Genomic DNA, 20899 nt, shown 5'->3' on the forward strand with positions numbered 1-20899 from the left:
CAGAGGAATTATTATGCTTTGGGGATTTCCTAAGCTCTATGTCAAAAGCACTTTGTACTGGGTGATGACAAAATACTAAAAGGAACTTTACAATGGGACTGGATTCAGAACACACCGAAATCAGAGTCACGACTTCTTAGAATGGCTCAAATTACTGAAATGTGTTGACACTTTCTGCAGTCACGTTCTTAAACTCGAACGTGTCTCTGACATTTCTGCCCTTTGTATTATATCCCAGGGCATCTGCCTGGCTTCTAGCATGGGTCCTGGGACTTCCCCAGTTCCCCTGTGACAACCTACAGACACCTCCGTGGCCCCCCCTTCCAGCCTTGTTGGGGGGACTGTGTCTGCGCCACCCGCGCCCTCCCGGCCCCGGCCAGCGCCCAGTGTAAGGGTGCCGTGGCCCTTCCGCACACACCGCACCCTTCCGGGGCACCGGGCCGGCGGGAGGCGGGGCCCTGCGCACCTTCCGGCTGCGGCCCCGCCCCGCCCCCCGGCCCCGGCCCCGCCCCGCCCCCATTTGTGACCCGCCGCCCCCTTTGTGGCCCCGCCCAGCGGTCGAGGAAGCGCGGACGCTTGGCGGCGGCCTCACTTCGCCGGCCTGTCGCTGGGGACTGAGCTCCGCGCCCGCTCGAGCGACGCGCCCGGCCGCGTCCGGGACCCCCGAGCCGCTCGCCTGCCGCCCCGGGCGCCCAGCCCGCGTCCTCCATGCCCGCGCCGGCCCGCCGGCTCGCCGGGGCCCTGGCGCTGGCGCTGGCGCTGCTGCTGCCGCGACGCTCTGGTAGGCGGCCGGGCCGGGCCGGGCCGAGCTGGGGCCCCTGCGGGCGCCGGGGTCGCGGGGCCGCGCGCAGGTGCGCGAAGCGGGAGTGCCGGGGTGGGGGCCGGCCTGGGTGCGGGCGCCCGCGGGAGTGGGGCGCGCCGCGGGCTCCGGCCCTGTGGTGCGGGGGAGCCGCTCCTCGCCCGGCCCCACCCTGGTGGCGGATTCCGAGAAGGGCTGCGCCGCCCTTCCTGCCCGGGGCGGCTCCTCTCGCTGGGAAGGGGAAGCGGCCTCGGAGACCCTGGTGGCCGAGGCCGGAGGCCGCTCCCTGCGGTGGCTGAGGACTCACTGGGCGCAGTAAACACCTTTAAGATGCAGACGAGGACGATCTTGTTGTATAAAATGGCCCCACCACAGGACACCGCCCTGCGTGCTCGCTTTTGCTCTGTGTAGTCAGCCGCGTCCGGTCCGTCTCCCCTCCTCACCCCACAGGCCTCGGGGCTCCTTGTCTGAGGTTTTGATGTTTGCCTTTGCTGTGGCTGTGTCCGCGTGGCTCGCTGTCTGCCTGGCCCCTCTGGCTCCGGTGCCTCATTCTCTCCAACTCTTTCGGTTTTGTAAATGGCAACAGTTTCTTTTTCCTTAGGACAATAAAAGTCCACCTCTAGGGATGGATGGAGGCACCCTCTTGACCCAGCCCTCGGCCAGTTTCGGGTCCAGCTTTTGTTGCTGAGGCTGCAGTAAACGCTGCAGAGCAGGTGATTTTTCTTTAGTCGATTGTGGCTGCACCCCAGCTGGAGGGCCAGGAGGGGGCAGGAGGGCCTGGCTGGGAGGGCAGTGTTCCTGTTTTCAGTTTTTAGAGGTAAACACAGGTCACTTTCCCAAATCACTGTTCTGCTCCCCAGTGCGGCTGGCCCCCCTTTCTCTACACACCCTCCAGTCCCTGTGGTGGGGTCTCCAGGCCCACAGGTGTGAACGGTCTCCTGGGCTGGCCTGTCTCTTTGGCTGAAAACAACGATGAACGCTTTTCCTTGTAGCTGTTGTTCTCCTTGGTACATGGGCCAGCTGGTGCCCATCTTAAGCACGGGTGGGAGTGACCACAGGTGCTGCTGTTGGTGTCATTCTGGCTGCCCGCAGGACGCTGGCATGGCACCTTGAGACTGGGCAGAGAGCGTTGCTAGTCCTGTTCATTTGGTTTTTCTGTTGTAAAATGAAACTGGCCAGCCAATATTCATAAAAGTGGATGTTGCTGATGGAATTCGGCTCTTTCATTGCTCACACAGCGCTGACCACTGCCGCTTTGGCCTCTGGTTTCTTCTGGGAGGCTGTGGGCAGTTGCGTGGGCACTGCAATTAGCAGGGTGGAATGCGGGCCAGTGCGCAGAGGCGGCTGGGAGGAAGTTTGCACAGAGGGTTCTAGAAGCAGAAGGGGAAGGAGAGGAGCTCTGTGCTTGGAGCTCTCCGATCAGCTGGCGCCTGGAGTGAGGCCAAGGTGGGTGCAAGGAGGATACAGCCCCCACCCGGCACTGGCCGCCCTGGGCACAGTGTCTGATGGACCCCAGGACGATGTGCATCTGCATCCTGACCTCACATACTGCTGTGACAGAGCTCTTGGGTTTCCAAGCCCACAGTAATTAACAGGAGTCACAGTTGCTGACATAGGAGTGACACCAATCTCTGGAGAATGTGCCCCAGAAAGCCTCAGAAGCAGAACGTAAAACAGCCACTGTCCTGGGGCGGTTGGGCTGGCCAGGGCACTGGGGCCCAGAGCGCGGCGGCCCTGAGCCCAGGCAGCAGTGTGTCCTGGGACCTCCAGCTGGTTGCCTCCCAGAGGAGACCAGGGCTGAGGTGGAGGGCACGGGGGTGGTGTCTGAGCAGGGCGCCTGGGCGTGGGAGGCTTCCCGGGTGGGGGGGGGGGTCTGGATGTGAACGTAGTGGGCAGTGGGGGACGAGGTTGGACATTACTGTGCTGTCTTTTCAGCTCACTGCCCGGTGGGCTTGTTCCCAAGAGCCCAGAGCCGCGAGTTGGTCCCTGAGGTGGGCGGGGCCGTCCTTGGTTGCGGTGGGAGGTGCGGAGCAGGCTGGGTCCCACCGCCATGCTGTGACCACCTGCCACAGCTGCCCATGCCTGCTGGCCAGAGGGGAGACTCCAGACTTGCCTGTTCTCACTCCCAGGTGCCTGCGACGATCTCCCGAAATTCCAGTCTATGAAGGTAAAGGGCACCCCTAAGACCTCCTACAGCCCTGGGGAGCAGGTGGCATACGAATGTCGGCCTGGCTACCGGCACAAGAGCAGCAGCGGTGACATCCTGGTGACCTGCAGCGCCGATGGCACGTGGAACGCGCCGCAGGAGGCCTGTGTCAGTGAGTGGCCGTGCCAGGCTTCGGAGGGCTCGGGGGTGTTTCCTGCTGCCAGTTTTCTGGGGTTGTGGTGTTCGGGGGTACTGTATTTTTGTCAGACTTCGAAATCTCTAGGGCGCCTTCTTCCCGGCAGAGGGTGGCCGGGGTAAACGCGACCCTTAATGCCCCTGATTGTGTGGACAGGGTGACCCACCCATGCCCTCAAGAGGGCCATGAGGGGCTTTGCTTTGACCCCAGTTGAAGTTGGCCTGGAACAGTGAAGTTGAAAATTTCTTTTAGAAAAATCGTGTAGAAACCCAGGAGATCCGCTGAACGGCAGGATCATCACCGGGGAGGGGAACTTCGACTTCGGCGCCAGCATCACCTACACCTGCAACGAGGGGTGAGGGCTGCGTCTGCCAGCTGGCCCACGCGCGTTCCCGTTCTTTCCTGGCGTCCACTCTGTCCCAGGCTGTGCCACTGCCTGATTCCTGGGGCTTTTCACGGAGATATGTTAGTAATAGAAATTTATGTTGAGGGAAGGCAGGTTGTATGTAACAAGCTTATGTATTCAAAATGCAGTCATTCTAGTGACTTTCCTCGGGGACAGTGTTCCCTTTTTCCAATTGCGGGAGGTTGGGATCAGGGCGGGAGCAGGGTCCCCTGGCAGGATGTCAGGGCCGCATTGTCCATGGGCCGCGCTGCCATGTCTGTCAGAATCTCGTGGCTGGAAAAGCCTTTTACAAGCAAGTGACGCAGCCCAGACCCCGAGTGCCTGGCTCCTCTGTCCTGAGCGCTGTCAGTGACGCATCCTGGCGACGCTGAAGGTTGGTGGCAAATGTGCATTGAGAGGAGAAACGCAGTGCACTGGAGGGACCCAGCTTGCAGTCCCGCTGAGTGTGTGTATCAGTTCATGCACCAAGCGTGTGTCGTCCAGGGTCCCCGCAGGCGAGGCCATGTCACCTGCGAACAGCGGTGGCTTCTCCCTTAACAATCTGTACCTGGAAATCTGTTCCTGTTATAAACCAGTTTACTTCAGTGAAACAAAAAGCAAAAACTGAAAAACTTTGCTTCAGAAAATAAATCAATCTGAAGTCGCCTGTGATCTAACAACAGAAAAGATGCTCCCTCAGCTACTGTCGTGCGGGAGACATACCTGCTTTCTCCCTGCCACGTTCCGAGACCAAGTGACCCTTTCTTTTCTCATTTAGTTTCCGCTTACTTGGTGAGAAAACGCTGCATTGTCAGCTCTCTGGAAATCAGCTGGACTGGGACGAGATCCCCCCTATCTGTGAAAGTAAGTGTGTCTTTGGGAGCAGGCAGCAGCACAGCCCTAGTGCAAGGCCCTTTTGCTTTCAATAAGGACCCCAGAGAGCATTGCTTTATGCGAGATATTTCTGTTGCCGTTCGTTAGCTTGGAATTAAAACTTAGAAGTTTGAAAGATAATTACCTGTTCCTTTTTAAGATCAGTAGCCTCGATCTGTGCAAACATCTACAGTACTTTTTTTTTTTTTAAAGATGTATTTTATTTGTTTATACAAGCGCTGGGTACAGTCAGAAGCGTGGGAGGGTGAGAGAGTTCACCAGAGCCAGAGTGGGGAACAGAACAGGCAGACTGACGAAATACACTGCTGAGGGGATCGGCGGGCGCGGCAGGAGAGGTCTGTCGTGCCATGTGGGACTCTGCCAGCGGCCAGGAATTGAACTGGCACTGCAGAGGCTGCAGGCAGCTTCACAGCCCAGCTCTCATCCGCTGCGCCTCCAGGGGAGACCCTACAGTACTTTTTTAATGAAACATAAAAACTTGGGCCTCCCTGGTGGCACAAGGGGTTAAGCATAACACTGTGAAGCTATCCACAGTCTCTACAGCATGAGTTCGATCCCCAGCCAGGGAACTGATCCACAAGGCGCAGCAGACCTCTCCTGTCTCCCCGCTGCTCCCCTCAGCAGTATGTTTCAGTAGATCTGCTTGTTCTGCTCCCTACTCTGTCTCTGGTGAATCCTCTCACCCCCTGCACCTCTGGTCTGTGCCCCAGTTCTTGTATGCACAAACAAGTATTTAGAAAGAAAGTAAAAGCTTTCAAAAACAAATACTGAGACCGGCCACCCCGCCCCCATTCCTGCACATCTCGTGACCCACTTGAGAGGAAGGCGCGGGCACTGTGTGGCCATGTCAAGTAGTTGCCGGCCTGGGGCCTGTGCTGAACACTAATGAGAATGGAAGCATGAGGAGATGGTGTCTTCTCCTGCCAGTGGGGCGATGAGGCACATACAGATTGTATGCACGTCTCACCTCTGCTTTCATCTTTGACCATGAGCACACTCATTGTTACACTGGCCGCTTCTCTGACGAGGAGAAAGCAGTGCTGCCTCATAGAGCGAGGGCTCCTCGTGAGTGCTCTGGATAGAGCTTTAAGAAAATGAGTTTTATTCTGAAATTCTGTATCTATGCTCCCCATGTGAGCTGGGGCGATTCTCTCTCTCCTCGGCACTCTCTGCTGGCTAGATGGGCCATAGCCGTCCGCACACCCCATGCCAGGACATGCTCCGGACTTGCTGGTGCAGCCTCGTCCCTTCCCTGGTGCTCACATGTTCTCTCTCTTCCTTTTTTAAGAGATTTTGTGTAAACCACCTCCAGCAATAGCAAATGGAAGATACTCCAACAACGAGAAGGACACATTCAGCTACCAGGAGTTCGTGACCTACAGCTGTAACCCTTCCGGTGGGCAGGACAAATTCTCCCTGGTAGGGGAGAGCAGACTTATCTGCTCCGGCAGCGGGGAGTGGAGCAGCGCACCTCCGGAGTGCAGAGGTAACTCACCTGTCCTGCGCCTGGCACCCGTGGGCACTCCCGGCAGCGTCCTGGCCCCTGTGTGTGTCACACACAGTGGCTGGCATGTGGGAGGGCGAGCTTGTGCGCTCACCATGCAGTGCCACCACACGGTCTGACGCATGGCCCTGCAGGCCTGGCCCGTGCTTGGGTGGCGGAGGGGACAAGTGCAGGCTGTGCCCGCGGTGCTGTGGGCTGGTGGTGGCCGCCAACTCTCCTGCCCTGGTGCTCTGGGGGAGGGGGAGGGGAGCCTCGAGAGCTATTTGGACCAGTGAGGACAAAACATGATCCAAATTGGATCCCAAATAGCAAGCCCACAGGTCCAAGAAGTGAATTCAGTGACCTGGCGGGGTAATTGTATAAAATATATCAAAAACTAGACACATCATGGGGTAAACTATCAAAAACAAAAGATAAAAAGCAGCCGAGAGAGAACGCGGCCCCATCCCTCCCCGCCGCCCCAAACAGGAACAGCAGCTGTGCCTTGTCTAGAACCCTGGGCATGGCACGGCTCAGCCCCTCTTGGGCCTCCCTCGGGAGAAGGCGCTTGAGCTGGAGGCCGAGTAGTCTTTTCAGAGTAGGCATGCCAGGCCCTGTGTCACTCGCTGACCTTCACCCGGGAGTGCTAGGACATCCTTGGATGGAGGGGTGCTGCCTGCCGGACGTGTCCCAGCAGGAACACACCCTGTGCTGGCAGGCAGGCCTCCATCCTCCTCTGCCCACTGCTCGGACTCAACCTTCTTGCCACGCCCATTTCTGTTTGTTCGTTTCCAAATTCTTCCGGCCTGTGACTGGATCCTGTTACCAGCCCAGAAGGCTGTGGGGTGAAGGGCAGCAGCTGAGCCCCCTGGTTGAAGGTGTTGAAGGGGCTCAGCCCAGGCTATGAGCTGAAGCAGGACGCCCCGCCTGTAGGCTTCAGATACCCACCCTCCCCTGTCCCAGGAGTCCCCAAGGCAGGTGCCCCCGGGGCGCCATGCCTCCAGCTGCCCACCCGGTTGGCCCATGCCCACCCTGCTCATGCTGCTCACTCCGGGTGAGCATAGGTGACAGCAGTGGGCACCTCTTCCCTAGCAGCCAGTATCAGTTGACATCGAAGGCACCTGGTACTAAAGTGTCTCCAAGTGGGTCACAGGCCCCGCTGGGCATCTACGTAGCCACGGCATTCCAGACACCTGTCGGTGCGGGAGAACGCAGCCAAGCCAGGGGTCCAACCTGTTCTGGAAAGCTGCTAGAGTTTTCTAAATCTGTTTGCCTGAGGCTAAAATGTATACCCATCAAGTTTTCTTTTTAAATTAACATGCTGCCCTTGAAGGAGTCAGGGGGCTACTTCCTCTGACCCCTTGTTCATGAGATTTCCATTAATTGTGACATTTCTTCCCCCTCCAGTGGTCAAATGCCCGTTCCCAGTGCTTGAAAATGGATTCATTGTGTCAGGGATGGCAAAGAAGTTCTACTACAAGGCGCAGGTTGAGCTGGCCTGCAACCCCGGCTTCCACCTCTCTGGGGCCAGTGAGATCCAGTGCAGCGCCAACAGCACCTGGGATCCCACCATGCCCCAGTGCATCCACGGTACGTAGTCTGGTCAGGTCGGGGCGGCTGGCCAGACAGCCAGATGTGGGGCGCTGGCCGCACTGCTCTTGGATGGGGGACCCTCCTCCGTAGGCCGTTGTGGGAGAAGGGGCTGGTGACCCCTCTTCATAGTAAGTCGGGGCCTGAGAACTTCAGGGAGATGGGCCAGGAACAGAAGGTGCCACGTTCATCCTGTGGTGAGGCAGCAGAGCCGCCACTGACCACTGCGTTCTTTTGTTTTGCAGTGCCGGCTGCTCCCAGTACAAAGCCTCCAACCTCTACCAGCCCAGGTCCAGTACACCCGATTTCTCTCCAAATGGCCTTTGAGCACTTGGGGACTTTCTGAAAACCCTTTCTGTTCCTCTGCTTGATGCTTATCTGCCATCTTTAAGAGTTTTTTAATTTTTGTTTATTTCATTATGCACACAAGAGCTGGGGTAAGGCCAAAGGTGTGGGAGGGGTGAGAGGATTCCCCAGAGATAGAGTGGGGAGCAGAACAAGTGGATCCACTGAAACACACTGCTAAGGGGAGCAGCAGGGAGACATGAGAAGTCTGCTGCACCCTGTGGGTCACTCCCTGGCTGGGGATGGATTCAGGCTGCAGCGGCTGTGGATGGCTCCATAGTGCTGAGACTCAACCCTGCACCCCAGGGAAGGCCCACCTTTGCCATTCTTGGTAGCACAGGGCCTGCGCAGCTGTTGCCTTGCCCTGCGTGTCCAGGTAACCCGCCCAGTCCACAGATAGCAGCTGCTGGAGTGCCTGTGCGGTGCTGGGGCTGAGCCAGCTGGCTGCCGCCGTGAGAGCTGGCGTGGTCAGCTGGTCAGCGCGACCTGCTGCAGACAGAGCCTTAGAGCCGCATGTGCTGTACCCCCAGCCCGGCGTGTGCTCCAGCTCCCTTTTCTGCTTTAAAGTCATGTCTGCTCCTCCGCTGGCTATGTCCTGGCCCAGGCTGGGCCGGTCCCCAGTGTGGCCAGTTCAACTCTGTCTCTGGTGTGTTGGTACCAGAGTCTCTGGGCTGCTGTGGAGCCCCTGAGTGCCTTCTCCATGGAGGGCTGAAAGAGGGGCCCTCTCCCAAGCTAGTGCCTCTGCCAAATTCCCTGCTGGTGACACGAGAGACAGCAGGAGGGGGAATAAAAGAAAATACAAAATTAAAGTTTAAAAAAAAATTAAATTACCAAAATCAGAAGAGGTTGCACTTGCAGGCTGGACCAAAGGATGGAATTTATTTTCCAAGCTCCAAGCCCGTTCCTCCAACCTGGCCTCCTGTTTCAACTCATCCAGGTCCAGTAACTCCTGCAGGCTCTTTGCTTTAATTTGTCAGTTAGAGAAAGACTTTCCCAAAAGTACAGTCTTGGCACCAGTGTCAGATGGTGTTACTGTGGGTCTGACCCGACTGTGCTAGTGTGAAGAAATTTGGGGGAGATACTGCAGTGAGAAGACCAGGATTTAGCTGCTGGGCAGGCTACCAACTGGGTGACTGTTTGCAGATGACATGTTTGCTCTGAGCATGTGTCTGACTGAGTGTGGGTGCTGCTGGGTGCTGCTGGGTTTCCTCTCCAGTTGACACTGTGAGGGGCATCCTGGCGGGTGCATGCTTGACTCTTGTGTCAGTGTGTGTTTAGGTAAAACTCCCAGATGTAGAGCTGTAGCCAGAGATGATGTGCAGATTCCAACTAGAGAAATGATCTTTAAAAAATCAGATGTCAGCATGGAAGGCCTGCACCGGCAGGCTGGTGAACAGACGGAATTTATTTTCCAGGCTCCAAGCCGGTTCCTCCAACCCGGCCTCCTGTCTCCACTCATCCAGGTCCAGTAACACCTTGTCTTGTGTCTGTGTGTGGGTTTGCTCTCATCCCTTCCCCGCCCTCACGCACCACGTTTCCTGCAGCTGTCCCGGGCACGCACTGGATGCGAGCCCATCTGTACTCACTCCTACCCCCGGCCCTAGTGGGCCGAACCTCGGGCCCACCTCGGGCCCACGTCCACCCAGTGTCCTGGCCCAGGCCTGGGCCCGTCCCCGGGACGGCCAGTTCAATTCTGTCTCTGGGCCACTGTGGGAAGGCCCTGAGTGTGCTCCCCATGGAGGCCTGAGGGAGGGGTCCTCTCCCGAGCTAGCACCTCTGCCCGGCTCCCTGCCAGCGGCATGAGAGACAGCAGGAGGGGGAATAAAAGAAAATACTAAATTAAAAGTCAAAGAAAATTGTTAATAAATTATCAAAGTTAGACAGAGGCCTGCCCTGGCCAGCTGGTAAATGGACGGAATTTATTTTCCAGGCCCTGAGCCCGCGGTCCCTCCACCCTGGCCACCAGATTCAAGCGATGCAGGCCAGTAACACACCTAGTTTGCCAGATTCTGTAACGTGGTGGGTGTGATGTGGCGTCGGCTTTACTTTTCACTGCCTTGCTTATCAGTGAGGCTGACCCTTTAGTACTAGCACTCACTCACCAGCGCTCCTCAAGCATGTGAGCATGGTGTCACGTGCACTGTGACTCTGCCCTTTCAATGCAAGGTGAATATTTTTTTCAAGTGTTTTTTTTTTTTTTAAGATTATTTATGCATACAAGAGCTGGGGTACAGACCAGAGATGCGGGGGGTAAGAGGATTCACCAGAGACAGAGTGGGGAGCAGAACAGGCAGACTGACTGAAATACACTGCTGAGGGGAGCAGCGGGCAAGACAGGAGAGGTCTGCTGTGCCATCTGGGTTGCTCCCTGGCTGGCTAGGGATCGAAATCGTGAACTCGTGCTGCGGAGCCTGCTGATTGTTTCATAGTGCGGTGCTTAACCCCTTGAGCCACCAGGGAGGCCCTGGTTTTATTTTGTTCTGTTTTGCCTTGTTTTCTTAATAAGTTTTAAGCTTTTTTTAAATATAGATTTATTTATTTATGCATATAAGAACTGGGGTACAGGCCAGAGGTAAGGGGTGGGGGGGGGTGAGAGAATTCCCCAGAGATAGACTGAAGAACAGAACAGGCAGACTGACTGAAATACACTGCTGAGGAGAGCAGCAGGTGAGACAGGAGAGGTCTGCTGCGCCATGTGGGCAGCTCCCTGGCTGGGGATCGAACTCATGCTACAGTGGCTACAGATAGCTTCAGAGTGCTGAGACTTAACCCCTTGCGCCACCAAAGAGGCCCAAGTTTTAAGCTCTTTTATGTTATAGTGTTCACTAGAAATGGCTCTTTATGCCTTTTAATCATTTAAGTATCACATTAATATAAACTTATATGATTTTTTTTTAAGATACATTTATTTATACAAGAACCAGGGTACAGGCCAGATGTGTGGGAGGGTGAGAGGATTCACCAGAGACAGAGCGGGGAACAAAACAGGCAGACTGACTGAAACACACTGCTGAGGGGAGCAGTGGGCAAGACAAGAAGCCCTAAACTTACACAGTTTAAAAGGTTGAAGGAAAGCGGTGAAGACCCCACTGGTTGTGGGCCTGCCCGGGTGCCCTCGCGCACCTGCGTGCCTGGGAGCCATGGGGACAGCTGGCACCTTTTGTTTCCTTCTAAAGGGCGTCCTGTGGTGCCCATTTTCCAGAGCCTGACACTGTCCCTTCATGTCTCGGAGGGGCTTGTGTTTGGGTTTGCCCCACTGGTGGCCACCCCCACGTTGCCCGTGACTGGTCTCCTGCAGGCTCCATGCACATGTGACCCCGAGCAGGCCTGGGCTTCTCTGACCTGTGCCGTGGGGGCCAGGGGTGATGGCCACACCCCTCCTGCATCCTGCTGCTTGGCCTTGAAATCGCAGGCATCCACAGGAAGGCAGAGCCTGCCTCTGCCTGCATTGTGCAGCCTTGGGTCTGGTGTCCCTGGGCTCCAGGGCTGTGCCTGTGTCCCAGCTGCACAGGGCTGGGCAGCGCCCAAGAATGCACTTCTTTCTCTCAGTGCTGATGGCTGCCCTCCAGCCTTTTTCTAGATCAGCTTCTCTTGTTCAGCCTGCCCCGTGCTGCTTCACGGCTCTTTCCAGTGGACCTTGGGGCATCAGACCCCGCCCTTTCCTCGTCAGCCACCGCCTAAGCCGCCTCATGGCACTAGGTCACTGCGGCTGGCCTGGGTGTCGTGCTCGAGGCCCATGTGTGTGTTATGGGGATGCTCCTGGGCCTGCTGCTGGCGCCATGGTGGTGGTTGCCCCAGCTCCTGATTCAGGGCTGGAGCCGGGGCCACCGAGTCTCCTGGGGTGTCTGCCTGTGGCCCCATCTCTTCACCTGTTGCCAGCATCTCTGCTCGCAGCAGCTGTGTAGACCCTCGTGGCTTTTCTTGGTGCCTTCTGGCCAGTCAGCAGCAGTCGCCCTCACACGGGCCTTCCACCCTCTCATCAGCCTTCGCAGAAGTTTCTGTTCCATCCCTTTGCTTGCTTCTGACTTGGCTTGTGAAGTGTTCAGAGTCGAGTCCACGCTTTTGACGTGAACCCATGTCCAGCAGGTGGTGGCCGAGCTCCGCCCACTGGCAACCCCTTTGGGGTCGGCCTTTGATACAGGAAAGTCTTGAATCTGGAATCCATTCACCCACATTATCTTGTCTTTTGTGCCTCTAGTGTCATACCCAAGAAACCATTACCAGGCCCACCGGAAGCCCGCCCTCTGTTTCCCCTACAGTTTGGACTCTCGCATGAGTTCTTAGCCACGCTGTGTCTGCTTTGGCACCATGGTGTCAAGCTGTGGTCCAGCCTCATGCTTCCGTGTGTTCCGGGGCCCAGTGGCCGTCCTCACCACATGAGGGCAGTGTGTCCTGCGGCAGTGCTGTACCCCCGTGCCCTTGGGCGCTGTGTGTCTGCCAGTGCTGTTGTGATAATTGCTTTGTCGTGGGCTTGAAACCAGGAAGGGCAGATTCTTTCGCCTTTGTTCAGGATTGTCCCAACTGCCCCGAGTCCCGGACGTGCCATCTGAAGTTGAGGTTGTAGTTTTCCATTTCTGTAAAACCACTGTTTTAGCCGGGGAAGCCTGGGTCTGCAGGCTGCTCAGGGAGAGTGTGGTTCTCCAAGCACCAGGTGTGCGGGCACCCAGCTCCAGCCAGCCTGCCTTTTGCGCTCTTCCTCACCTCTGCCTGCTGAGTGGCAGTTATCAGTGTGAGCCTCTTGGTTAAGTTTTTAATGTAAGTATTTCGTTCTTTCTGATGTATTACAAAGTTGCATGACTTCTTGGCCTCCTTTTGGATTGTTCATTGTGTACAGAAGCACAAATAGTGTGTAGGAGTTATGTTCACTTCCTGCAGCTTTGCTGGATTCAATTATTCTCAGATTTGCGCGTGTGTATGTATGTGTCAGTGTGTGTATGTGTGTCAATGTGTGTGCGACCGTATGTGTGACAACCTTGCATGGGGCCTGTGGACACAGGTCCCTTCCTGCTGCTGCCCCTTGAGTGTCTCCTCTCCCTCCCCTGCCTAGCTGCTCTGACTGGACTCCCCAGCATCATGTCGCTTGGAAGCTGCATCCTGTCTGGTTTCGCGGGGAAGCTCACGTCCGCCTGCGTGGGGTATCATCTGTGGCTTCACGTGTGGATGCTCATGGCCGCGCCCCCCTCTACGACAGGTCACCTCTTGGTCACCTCTTTAAGCCCCCAATAGCGTTCAGCAAGTGGAGCCACAGCCGATGTGCAGGGTGACCCGGCTGGTCGCCGCACTCGCTCAAGCTCAGGGCCTTATTGCGGAGAGCCGCTGGAGGGGAAGTAGATACAGCTTTTGAGCAGAAAAATTAATAGTATTTAAGGAAATGTTACAAAATGGTTAATAACCCAAACCTATGGATTTAGCGGTCTCGAAGCTTTATGGTTTTATTTTTCTCACTTCTATTTTTCCTTCAGGAGATTTCAGCGGTGGAACCACCTCTGAGGGCATAGGTACGACCTGCTGGTTAGGGACCCCACAGGGTGTGACCAGAGCCAACCGTGGTGGCCAGGCCTGTGTCTGTGGGAAGAGCAGAGGCCCCATGTCGCCTATGGGTGTGGCTGCCGCTTGCATTGGCAACTAGTATGGATATGTGGGGAGTGGGTGCGGGGTCTGTGGGGTGAGCCATGTGCGGCTCCCAAGGGGTGCCCTGGCGGTCCTGAGCCTGGTGGGACCTGCTGCCCTGCCAGGCCTGCTCGTGGTGGCCAGCAGTGCTGGCCCTGTGCATGCGTGCCCAGCCCCGCAGCCGGCGAGCCCCTAGACGGGCTGTGGAGCCTCCGGCAGGCCCCAGGGCAGGTGCTGTCGAGCAGCCATGCAGGCGGGTGGGTGCAGTGCCCCTGAGGGTGTCAGGCAGTGAGGGCCGTCCAGGTGGCTCAGCCTGGTGTACTCACCTCAGCCCAGAGTCTGGGGCCCTCGCGCGGGGACCCTGCAGTCGCAGGTGAGCTCCTGGAAAGTGCACGAGCAGCAATAAACGTACCTTGTGCTATCACTTACAGGAATTTAGCAGAACTGGGTGTTTGAAGCAAAAGTCCTACTGACAGACATTTCTTTCTTTTAAAAAAAAAAAAGATTTATTCATGTATACAAGAACTGGGGTACAGGCCAGACATGCGGGAGGGTGAGAGGACTGACCAGAGACAGAGCGGGGAACAGAACAGAACAGGCAGACTGACGAAATACACTGCTGAGGGGAGCAGCAGGGAGACAGGAGAGGTCTGCAGCACCCTGTGGCTATCTCCCTGGCCAGCTGGGATGGAACTGGCACTGCAGAGGCTGTGGACAGCTCAACTGCCTGCGCACCAGGGAGTTCTCTGACAGACATTTCTAAGAATTCAGATTTTATAGCAGTATTTGTCGTTTGCTGTCAAAACTGCACATTAGGGTTCCCGCACGTGGTTTTTATCTATCTCCTTTCCATTCTTAGCCTCTCCTTGGTCACTGGGACAATGTCTTACTGGGAGGGAGGTGCGGGTCTAGAGAGAGGCGGGTGATAAAGTGTTTGTGGGTCATCTATAAATAGCATCTGTGTGATCGAGTAATTGCATTTTTTAAAAATATTTATGCATGCAAGAGCTGGGGTACAGGCCAGAGGTGCGGGGTGAGAGGGTTTGCCAGAGACAGAGTGGGGAGCAGAACAGGCAGATCCACTGAAAAACACAGAGGGGGCAGTGGGGAGACAGGAGAGGACTGCTGCGCCCTGTGGGTCAGCTCTGTGGCCGGGGATCAGATTCTTGCTGCAGTGGCTATGATAAGTTCATAGTGCCGAGACTCCATCCCTGCGCCCCTAGGGAGGCCCGAGAGTACAACTGATTTTATTTATGACTTAGTCCACCAACCTACTTTTAGAGGAAAGAAAAGTATGAATAAAATTACCAACAAAATCACTAGAAATACAGAATGAGCACTGAACTTAAATGGAATAATCCATTTTAAATGGGTCTCCGCTCACTCGTGAGTCCTGAGCATCCTGGTTACCTTCCCCAGAGCAGGCCACTGGGTGCTGAGCCTGCCAGGCAGCCCCACCTCATGCTGGAACTGTGAGGGGTGTCTGGGCTGGGGTTTGAGGCAGGGTTACAGCCAAGGCCTCTGGCAGTGCCTCGGCCCAGGTGTCTCAGTGTGGCCCTTCTGTCTCCCTGTTCCCAGGTGCTGGCTTCATCGCCCTGATCGTGCTCACGATCTGTAAGTACCCGCTGCCACTGTGATCACCCCAGATCCTGCTTACTCACCAGTCTCCATTTCTGGGAATTAATGAGCGGACAGTCCCAGGAAGCCTGGTTTTGTGTGTGACCTTGCGTCCCAGTGGTGACCCTGCACTCCTGCCAGTCAAATGCCTGCGGCTAGCCCAAGGCCAAGCACACTGCGCAGGCCTCGCAGGCATCGGGCACTTTTTGTTGCGGGGGAGGGGGCTGCATGCCAGGGAGCAGGCGCGGCCCTGGGATCATCTCCCCCGCTGGAGCGCGACTCGGTGTTGCGGGTCGAGGTCACAGTCTGTGTCTTCATTTCTTATAGTGGGTGCTACCACGGCTTTGGGCTTGGGCCTATACCGGTACCAGCAGCACCTTAAGTCCAGGTGAGTGCGCCTGGCCCCTGCCCTGCCCTGCCCCCTCGCGCCATGCTGCTGTGCCCATGCCACTGGTGCCCCAAAATGGGGTCCCACGAGATAGCCCCTCTGGGGGCACTGTGTCCTGCCGCTGGCGTGGCCTCCAGAGAAGCTTCTGTGGGTCTTGAGGGGTAAGTTCTGCTTCAGCCGTGGCTGGTGATGGGGCCTCCCACCTGCACGCGCCGCTGCAGGAGTCCCCTGGAGACTGGGTGGGGGTGCCCGCCGCCCCAGAGCACGCCCATGCCATGTGGCCGAGCAGGGGTGAACCCAGGGCCACTGATCCCAGCAGGGCTGTCTGCCGGGCACGGCCAGCTGGAAGGCAGCGCAACGAGTGCGCGCCAGGCCGGCACCTCGCGGTGGCGTGTCCCCTTAGGAAGATGGAAAGGCACGGGGTGCTGAGATGTGGCTTCCAAGGGGAACAGCATTTTTAAACATCAGGCCTAACTTTCCTGAAGTGGTTTTCAGTTTAACAGACGATCTGACATGGCACTGGGGCACAGGCCAGGCCAACACGCTGCGCAATGCGCATTTCCCCTGCAGCTCTTCGAAAAGAGCTTCCAAAGTTAAAGCCAGGAGGGCCAGACTTGCTGGGGTGGCTCGGAGAGCACTAGGTGCCCCACACCCCCAGTGGCAGCGCGGGGAGAGCTGGGGTGTCCGCAGGACTGGAAGGCACCTGGGCGCAGACTGTGGGGTTCCCGCTTCCGGTTTGTGCCGCCTCCACAGTGCTGGCTCGAGGGGTGTCGCCAAGCCCGGCCGCCACGTGCCATAGTCCTTAAAGGTGAGTGGCAACCCCAGCTCTGTACCCCCAAATTAAGACTCCAGCAGCATAAACGAGCTGACAGAAGTAATTTGTTTTGTGATATTTTTAAAACTCAGGCTTTATAGTGTAGAGTCCATATATTTGTAAAGAAAATAGGAGGTTTCCCTGTTAAATCTGTAATTATTAAGGACAGGACTGGCACCTGGCCAGTCCCCACCGCAGCAGTGGATGTTGGGGGAGGGAAAGTCCAAAAAATGATGGGGGAGGTTAAGCAGCCTCTCCTCCAGGGAGAGCCAGCCTTGTGCAGACCCCACCCTGGGCTGCAGATGAGCCCTGACTCTGCCCCCCTGGTGCGACTCCCCTCCAGGTGGGCCACCTGAGCTGCTGGGCTCCCCTGGCCTCGATGCCAGGCCTTGCAAGGCCCTTCTGTGCCCAAGTCCCTGCCTGTACCATGTGGTGTCCTCCCATGCAGGGCTCACTGCCTCCAGTGCAGTGTCGATGGAGATGACTGCAGGCCCTGAGGGTGCTCGGCAAGTCTGTCTCATGGTTCCTATGAGACAGGCTAACCCATTTTCTCATCTAGGTTGTTTAAGGATGTTTGTTCCTTAAGTCTCTTCGTAATGTCTGACCTGTACTGGCTAAACCAGAGACTGTGTCACCTGAGGGTGCCAGGCAGAATGCACAGCACAGCCGGCCCAGGGGGCACAGGTTCCATCCATAGGGAAGGAGGGTGTGGAGCTGGGAATGGCAAGTCTGGGCCAGCAGGGACTGGCGGGGCCTGTCTGGGTGGGCAGATGATGGTCCAGTCATGAGGGTGGGGTGATGGCAGGTCTGGTCAGCGTGGAGGAGGGTGCAGAGAGGGGGTGGCAGGTCTGGTCCAGGGGGTGGTGGTGAATCCTGCCCACCAGGGAGGCTGGGGCAGCAGGGGATGGCTGCTCTGATTCGCATAAGGGTCCGACCTATTCCCAGCGGACAGTGGGCGGAGCCTGTGGGAACAGGGTCTCTGTGGCTGGCTCACAGTGCACGCTCTGCCTCAGAGGCATAGTCATGCTGTGGCCTCCCCGCATCTTCCTTCACGTAAGGACAGACGCACCAAGAGGAAGCTCCTGGGCCCAAGGCAGCTTGGGGCACCTTTGGGGCCCAGCCTGTGCTGTGGCTCCAGGACAGGGCGAGGCTGGGCGGCGTTGGGGGCACACCATGGTGGGCAGGAACCTAGCAGCGCTCAAGCCGCCTCTCACACTGAAGCTGTTCAGGTTCAGAGGGCTGGAACGTCCCGTAAGCCTGCGTCATCAGCTGTGCCTGCCCACCCTGGTGATTGCATCCCCAGGCTGCCGGCCACTCCCTGGGGCCAGCAGGGTCTACAGAGGCGCGACCGGCCCTCGCTGCTGCGTCCACCCCAGCTGACAGGCAGCTGCTGTGGGACCAACCTGCACCTGCTCCTGCACAGTGTGGGCCCCTCTGGTGTCCGCTCAGGACTGGCCGCAGTTGCCTTTCCTGTATATTTAGCTTACTTAGATATGACTTTAGGAGAATTACAATCTGACCGTGGTTTGCATTGTATTCTTTGGGCAGCGCTGCACTAGAATGGCAGGTTTTAGAGCCGTGTTCACTGTGGAGAAGCCATCTTGGGACACGCCGCTGCCTCCAGCACGAGAGCAAATGGGCATTCTTGAACTAGCACTTTTGGAATCCTTAGCTTTTTAAAAATTTCCCCTCCAGGCCAGATGTAAAATTGCGAGATTGGGGAGACGCATCTCCCTATGTCCCCCACTGACTGGCAGTCAGAACAGCAGCGGGCCCTGGAACTGGCAGAGGGGGGAGTAACGGGGCTGTCAGGGGTGGCTCCGCAGGGTTACTGGGTCGTTTGTTTCCCAAACTGGGACTCTGTACCAGAAACACGGGGTTTAAAAACGATTTCTGTTTTCTGAATCTGCTTCCGGAACTTAGTCTCTGTTCTTAATCCGGTTTCTCTCTGATGCTATCTCTGTACTTGCCTTGTAGGAAAAGGAAATCAGATCTTACGCCCGAATATAGCGCCTACCAGGATAAGTCCACCATCCCCACAGAAGAGCCGCAGTAGATGGCTGCCCTGCCCACAGCCGCCCTGGTTCCGTTAAGAGGTGACTGCCTAGTAGTTGGCCCATCTGCTCTGGAAAAGAACATGATAGTTACATTAAAAAAAAAACAAAAACATATACACAACTACTCCCCCATGATGCACCCCTTCCCATTCGGATGTTAATCAGGAAAAAGCTGACCCCATGCCCGCCCCTGCCTGTCCTATGAGAGCTACGCCATGAGAACAGTCTGCGTGTGCCTGCTGGGGTGAGTGGAAAGAGACACTGTGCACCAGCATGTACACTTACAGGCCAGGACGTGGACTACTACTCCACTGTGAGAAGGAATTAAATCCTGTGTGCCCTAGGTGGTGGCATCACACTCAAGGTAGTGAATCAGTCAGACTCACCCATGTGTGTAACAGTCACAGCTTTTCCAGCAACCCAATAAAAAGGGTAAACTTGTTACAGGGCAACCCCAATATGAAATGGGTTGCCTGACAGGGTCCTTACCCGCGCGCACTTTCAAGGGACTTACTAATACTCAACTGCAGGCATACACAAAAGGTTAATAAGGGGTTATTTACAAAAGAAAGGGGATATGAAGAAATGAATAACTCAGGGAGAAAAAGAGGGAGATAAATTTGTGGACGTGTCCACAAAACCTGTATGGAGTTTGCTCAGGACATCCTTTCCCCCTAACAAACTCCCCGAAAATCAGACTTGTGGTCACCAGGGACAGGAGTGAGGAGAAAGGTCACAGGTCATAATATTACAGGGCAGGTAGAGGGGTACCTTAGAACCCCCAAACCTGCCTGCACTAAATAGGTTCTCCTATCCACCATATCAAGACAAAACATATAAGATCTTTAATGGAAAAGAACTTTAATACAATTAGGGAACAATACAGAAAATACAAAGAACATGGTTTCCAAATCAAGGACCCAGAGTTACCTGTCCCTTCATGGGTAAAAGTCCAGCCAAATGGGACTGGCCCAGAGCAAGGCCCGAAAGCTGCCACAGTCTAAAGCACCTTCCATCTGGGACCCATAGAACAGGGTCAGAAACAGACAAGTCTGGGAGGAAAAGAGTAAAATCAAGATAAGCTTCCACTGTCACTTCCCCATGGGTCTCTCACCCACGTCTGTTTCCATCATACCAGGACCACAAGGCAAGCGCATTTCTTCACATGTCTCTCTGCTCCATGTGGCTCCTCCAGGTCTCCTTCTGGCTCTCCATCCTGCTTCCTTCCTTCCTCAGTCTCCTCTGCAGCTTCTTCTCCCTGCTCAGCTCCACCCTCCCCTGGGTGGGGCAGGGAACCTGGCACCTCCCCCTTTTCTAGGGACTCCCCTGCCACATCAAGAGAAACAAGGGCCAGGTTATCGTGGACAGGGATGGCTGCTGCAAAGTCACTAAGACCAGATCCCAGAACTTTCCATCACATAGAGAATAAAATGGTCTTGTGACTCTGGCGACGGATTTGTCTCACCGTGGTCATTGCACATGTGGTCAACACAAGGTCACCGTGACCACAAAGCTCAGGGTGCCGGGCAGCCGTCAGTGCGTGGGGGTCTGGGCACTAGGCCAGGTGGCGTCCCCGAGAGGCAGCTGCTCGCATGGCCCAAGGTAGTGTTGTCACTGAAACCTTAAGGCAGTGAGATATATAACTTTTTAGATAAAAATTCAAATTTGGAGAAATAGAGTTCAAAATGAAATTCCACTTATAAAGGAAGTTACTCTGCAATCTTTCGTTCAAAGCTGAAGGCCCACTGGAGCTACACCCATGTGCGACTCAAGGGGGTCCCCTGTGTGGGTGGGGTCTGCTCCAGGCCTCAAGCATAGCCTCGGACGGCTCCACAGGGGGCTGGGCACCCAACCGACACTCTTCTCACTAAGAATGTTGCTAGAAGAGAGACATTAACCAAAACAAAGGACGCCCCACTGATTGGGAGAAAATTTTTGCACGCAACACTAATAAGGGACTGATCACAAAAATCTACAAAGAGCTGACTAGACTCAACAAAAACAAAGTAAATAACCCAATCAAAAAACAGGCATAAGGGGGATGGGGAAGGAGAGGAGGGATTAGGGTCAAAATGAGGGGGGTGGGAATTGTATGGGGAATATAACCAAAGTGGAAATGCATACATTGTGCAAAAAATGAAAAGTGATGTAAGAATTATGTAAAATAATATATATAAAAAATAAAGTTATGTAAAAAAAAAATAGGCATAACAGCTAAAAAGAAACTTCTCCAAAGAGGAAATGCAAATGGCCAACAGGCATATAAAAATATGTTCAATATCACTTGTAATCAGGGAAATGCAAATCAAAACTACAATGAGATAGCACCTTACACCAGTGAGAATGGCACATAGTAAAAAACCAGCAGCAACAAATGTTAGCGAGGATGTGGAGAAAAAGGAACTCTCCTGAACTGCTGGTGGGAGTGCGAACTGGTCCAGCCACTATGGAGAGCTGTGTGGAGAGTCCTCAATCTGCCAAAAATGGAGCTACCATATGACCCAGCAAGTCTACTCCTAGGGATCTATCCAAAGGATACCTGCACCCTTATGTTTATTGCAATAAACATAGGTAA

At 55.6% G+C, this 20899-nt stretch overlaps 1 protein-coding gene across 1 annotated transcript; it reads left to right on the plus strand.

Moving 5' to 3' along the window:
- Nucleotides 1-708: 708 nt before the first annotated feature.
- On the plus strand, nt 709-18323 carry LOC311178780 (membrane cofactor protein-like; the record flags this gene model as incomplete). The annotated part of the gene is made up of 9 exons (XM_084245513.1): nt 709-781; nt 2929-3117; nt 3394-3496; nt 4305-4390; nt 5709-5906; nt 7311-7493; nt 15027-15062; nt 15393-15453; nt 18245-18323. The coding sequence occupies 9 exons, from the start codon at nt 709-711 to the stop codon at nt 18321-18323; spliced, it is 1008 nt and encodes a 335-aa protein (XP_084101639.1).
- Nucleotides 18324-20899: the final 2576 nt, after the last annotated feature.

This window comes from Talpa europaea (genome assembly GCF_964194135.1).
Source record: "Talpa europaea genome assembly, chromosome: 10".
Lineage (NCBI taxonomy): Eukaryota > Metazoa > Chordata > Mammalia > Eulipotyphla > Talpidae > Talpa > Talpa europaea.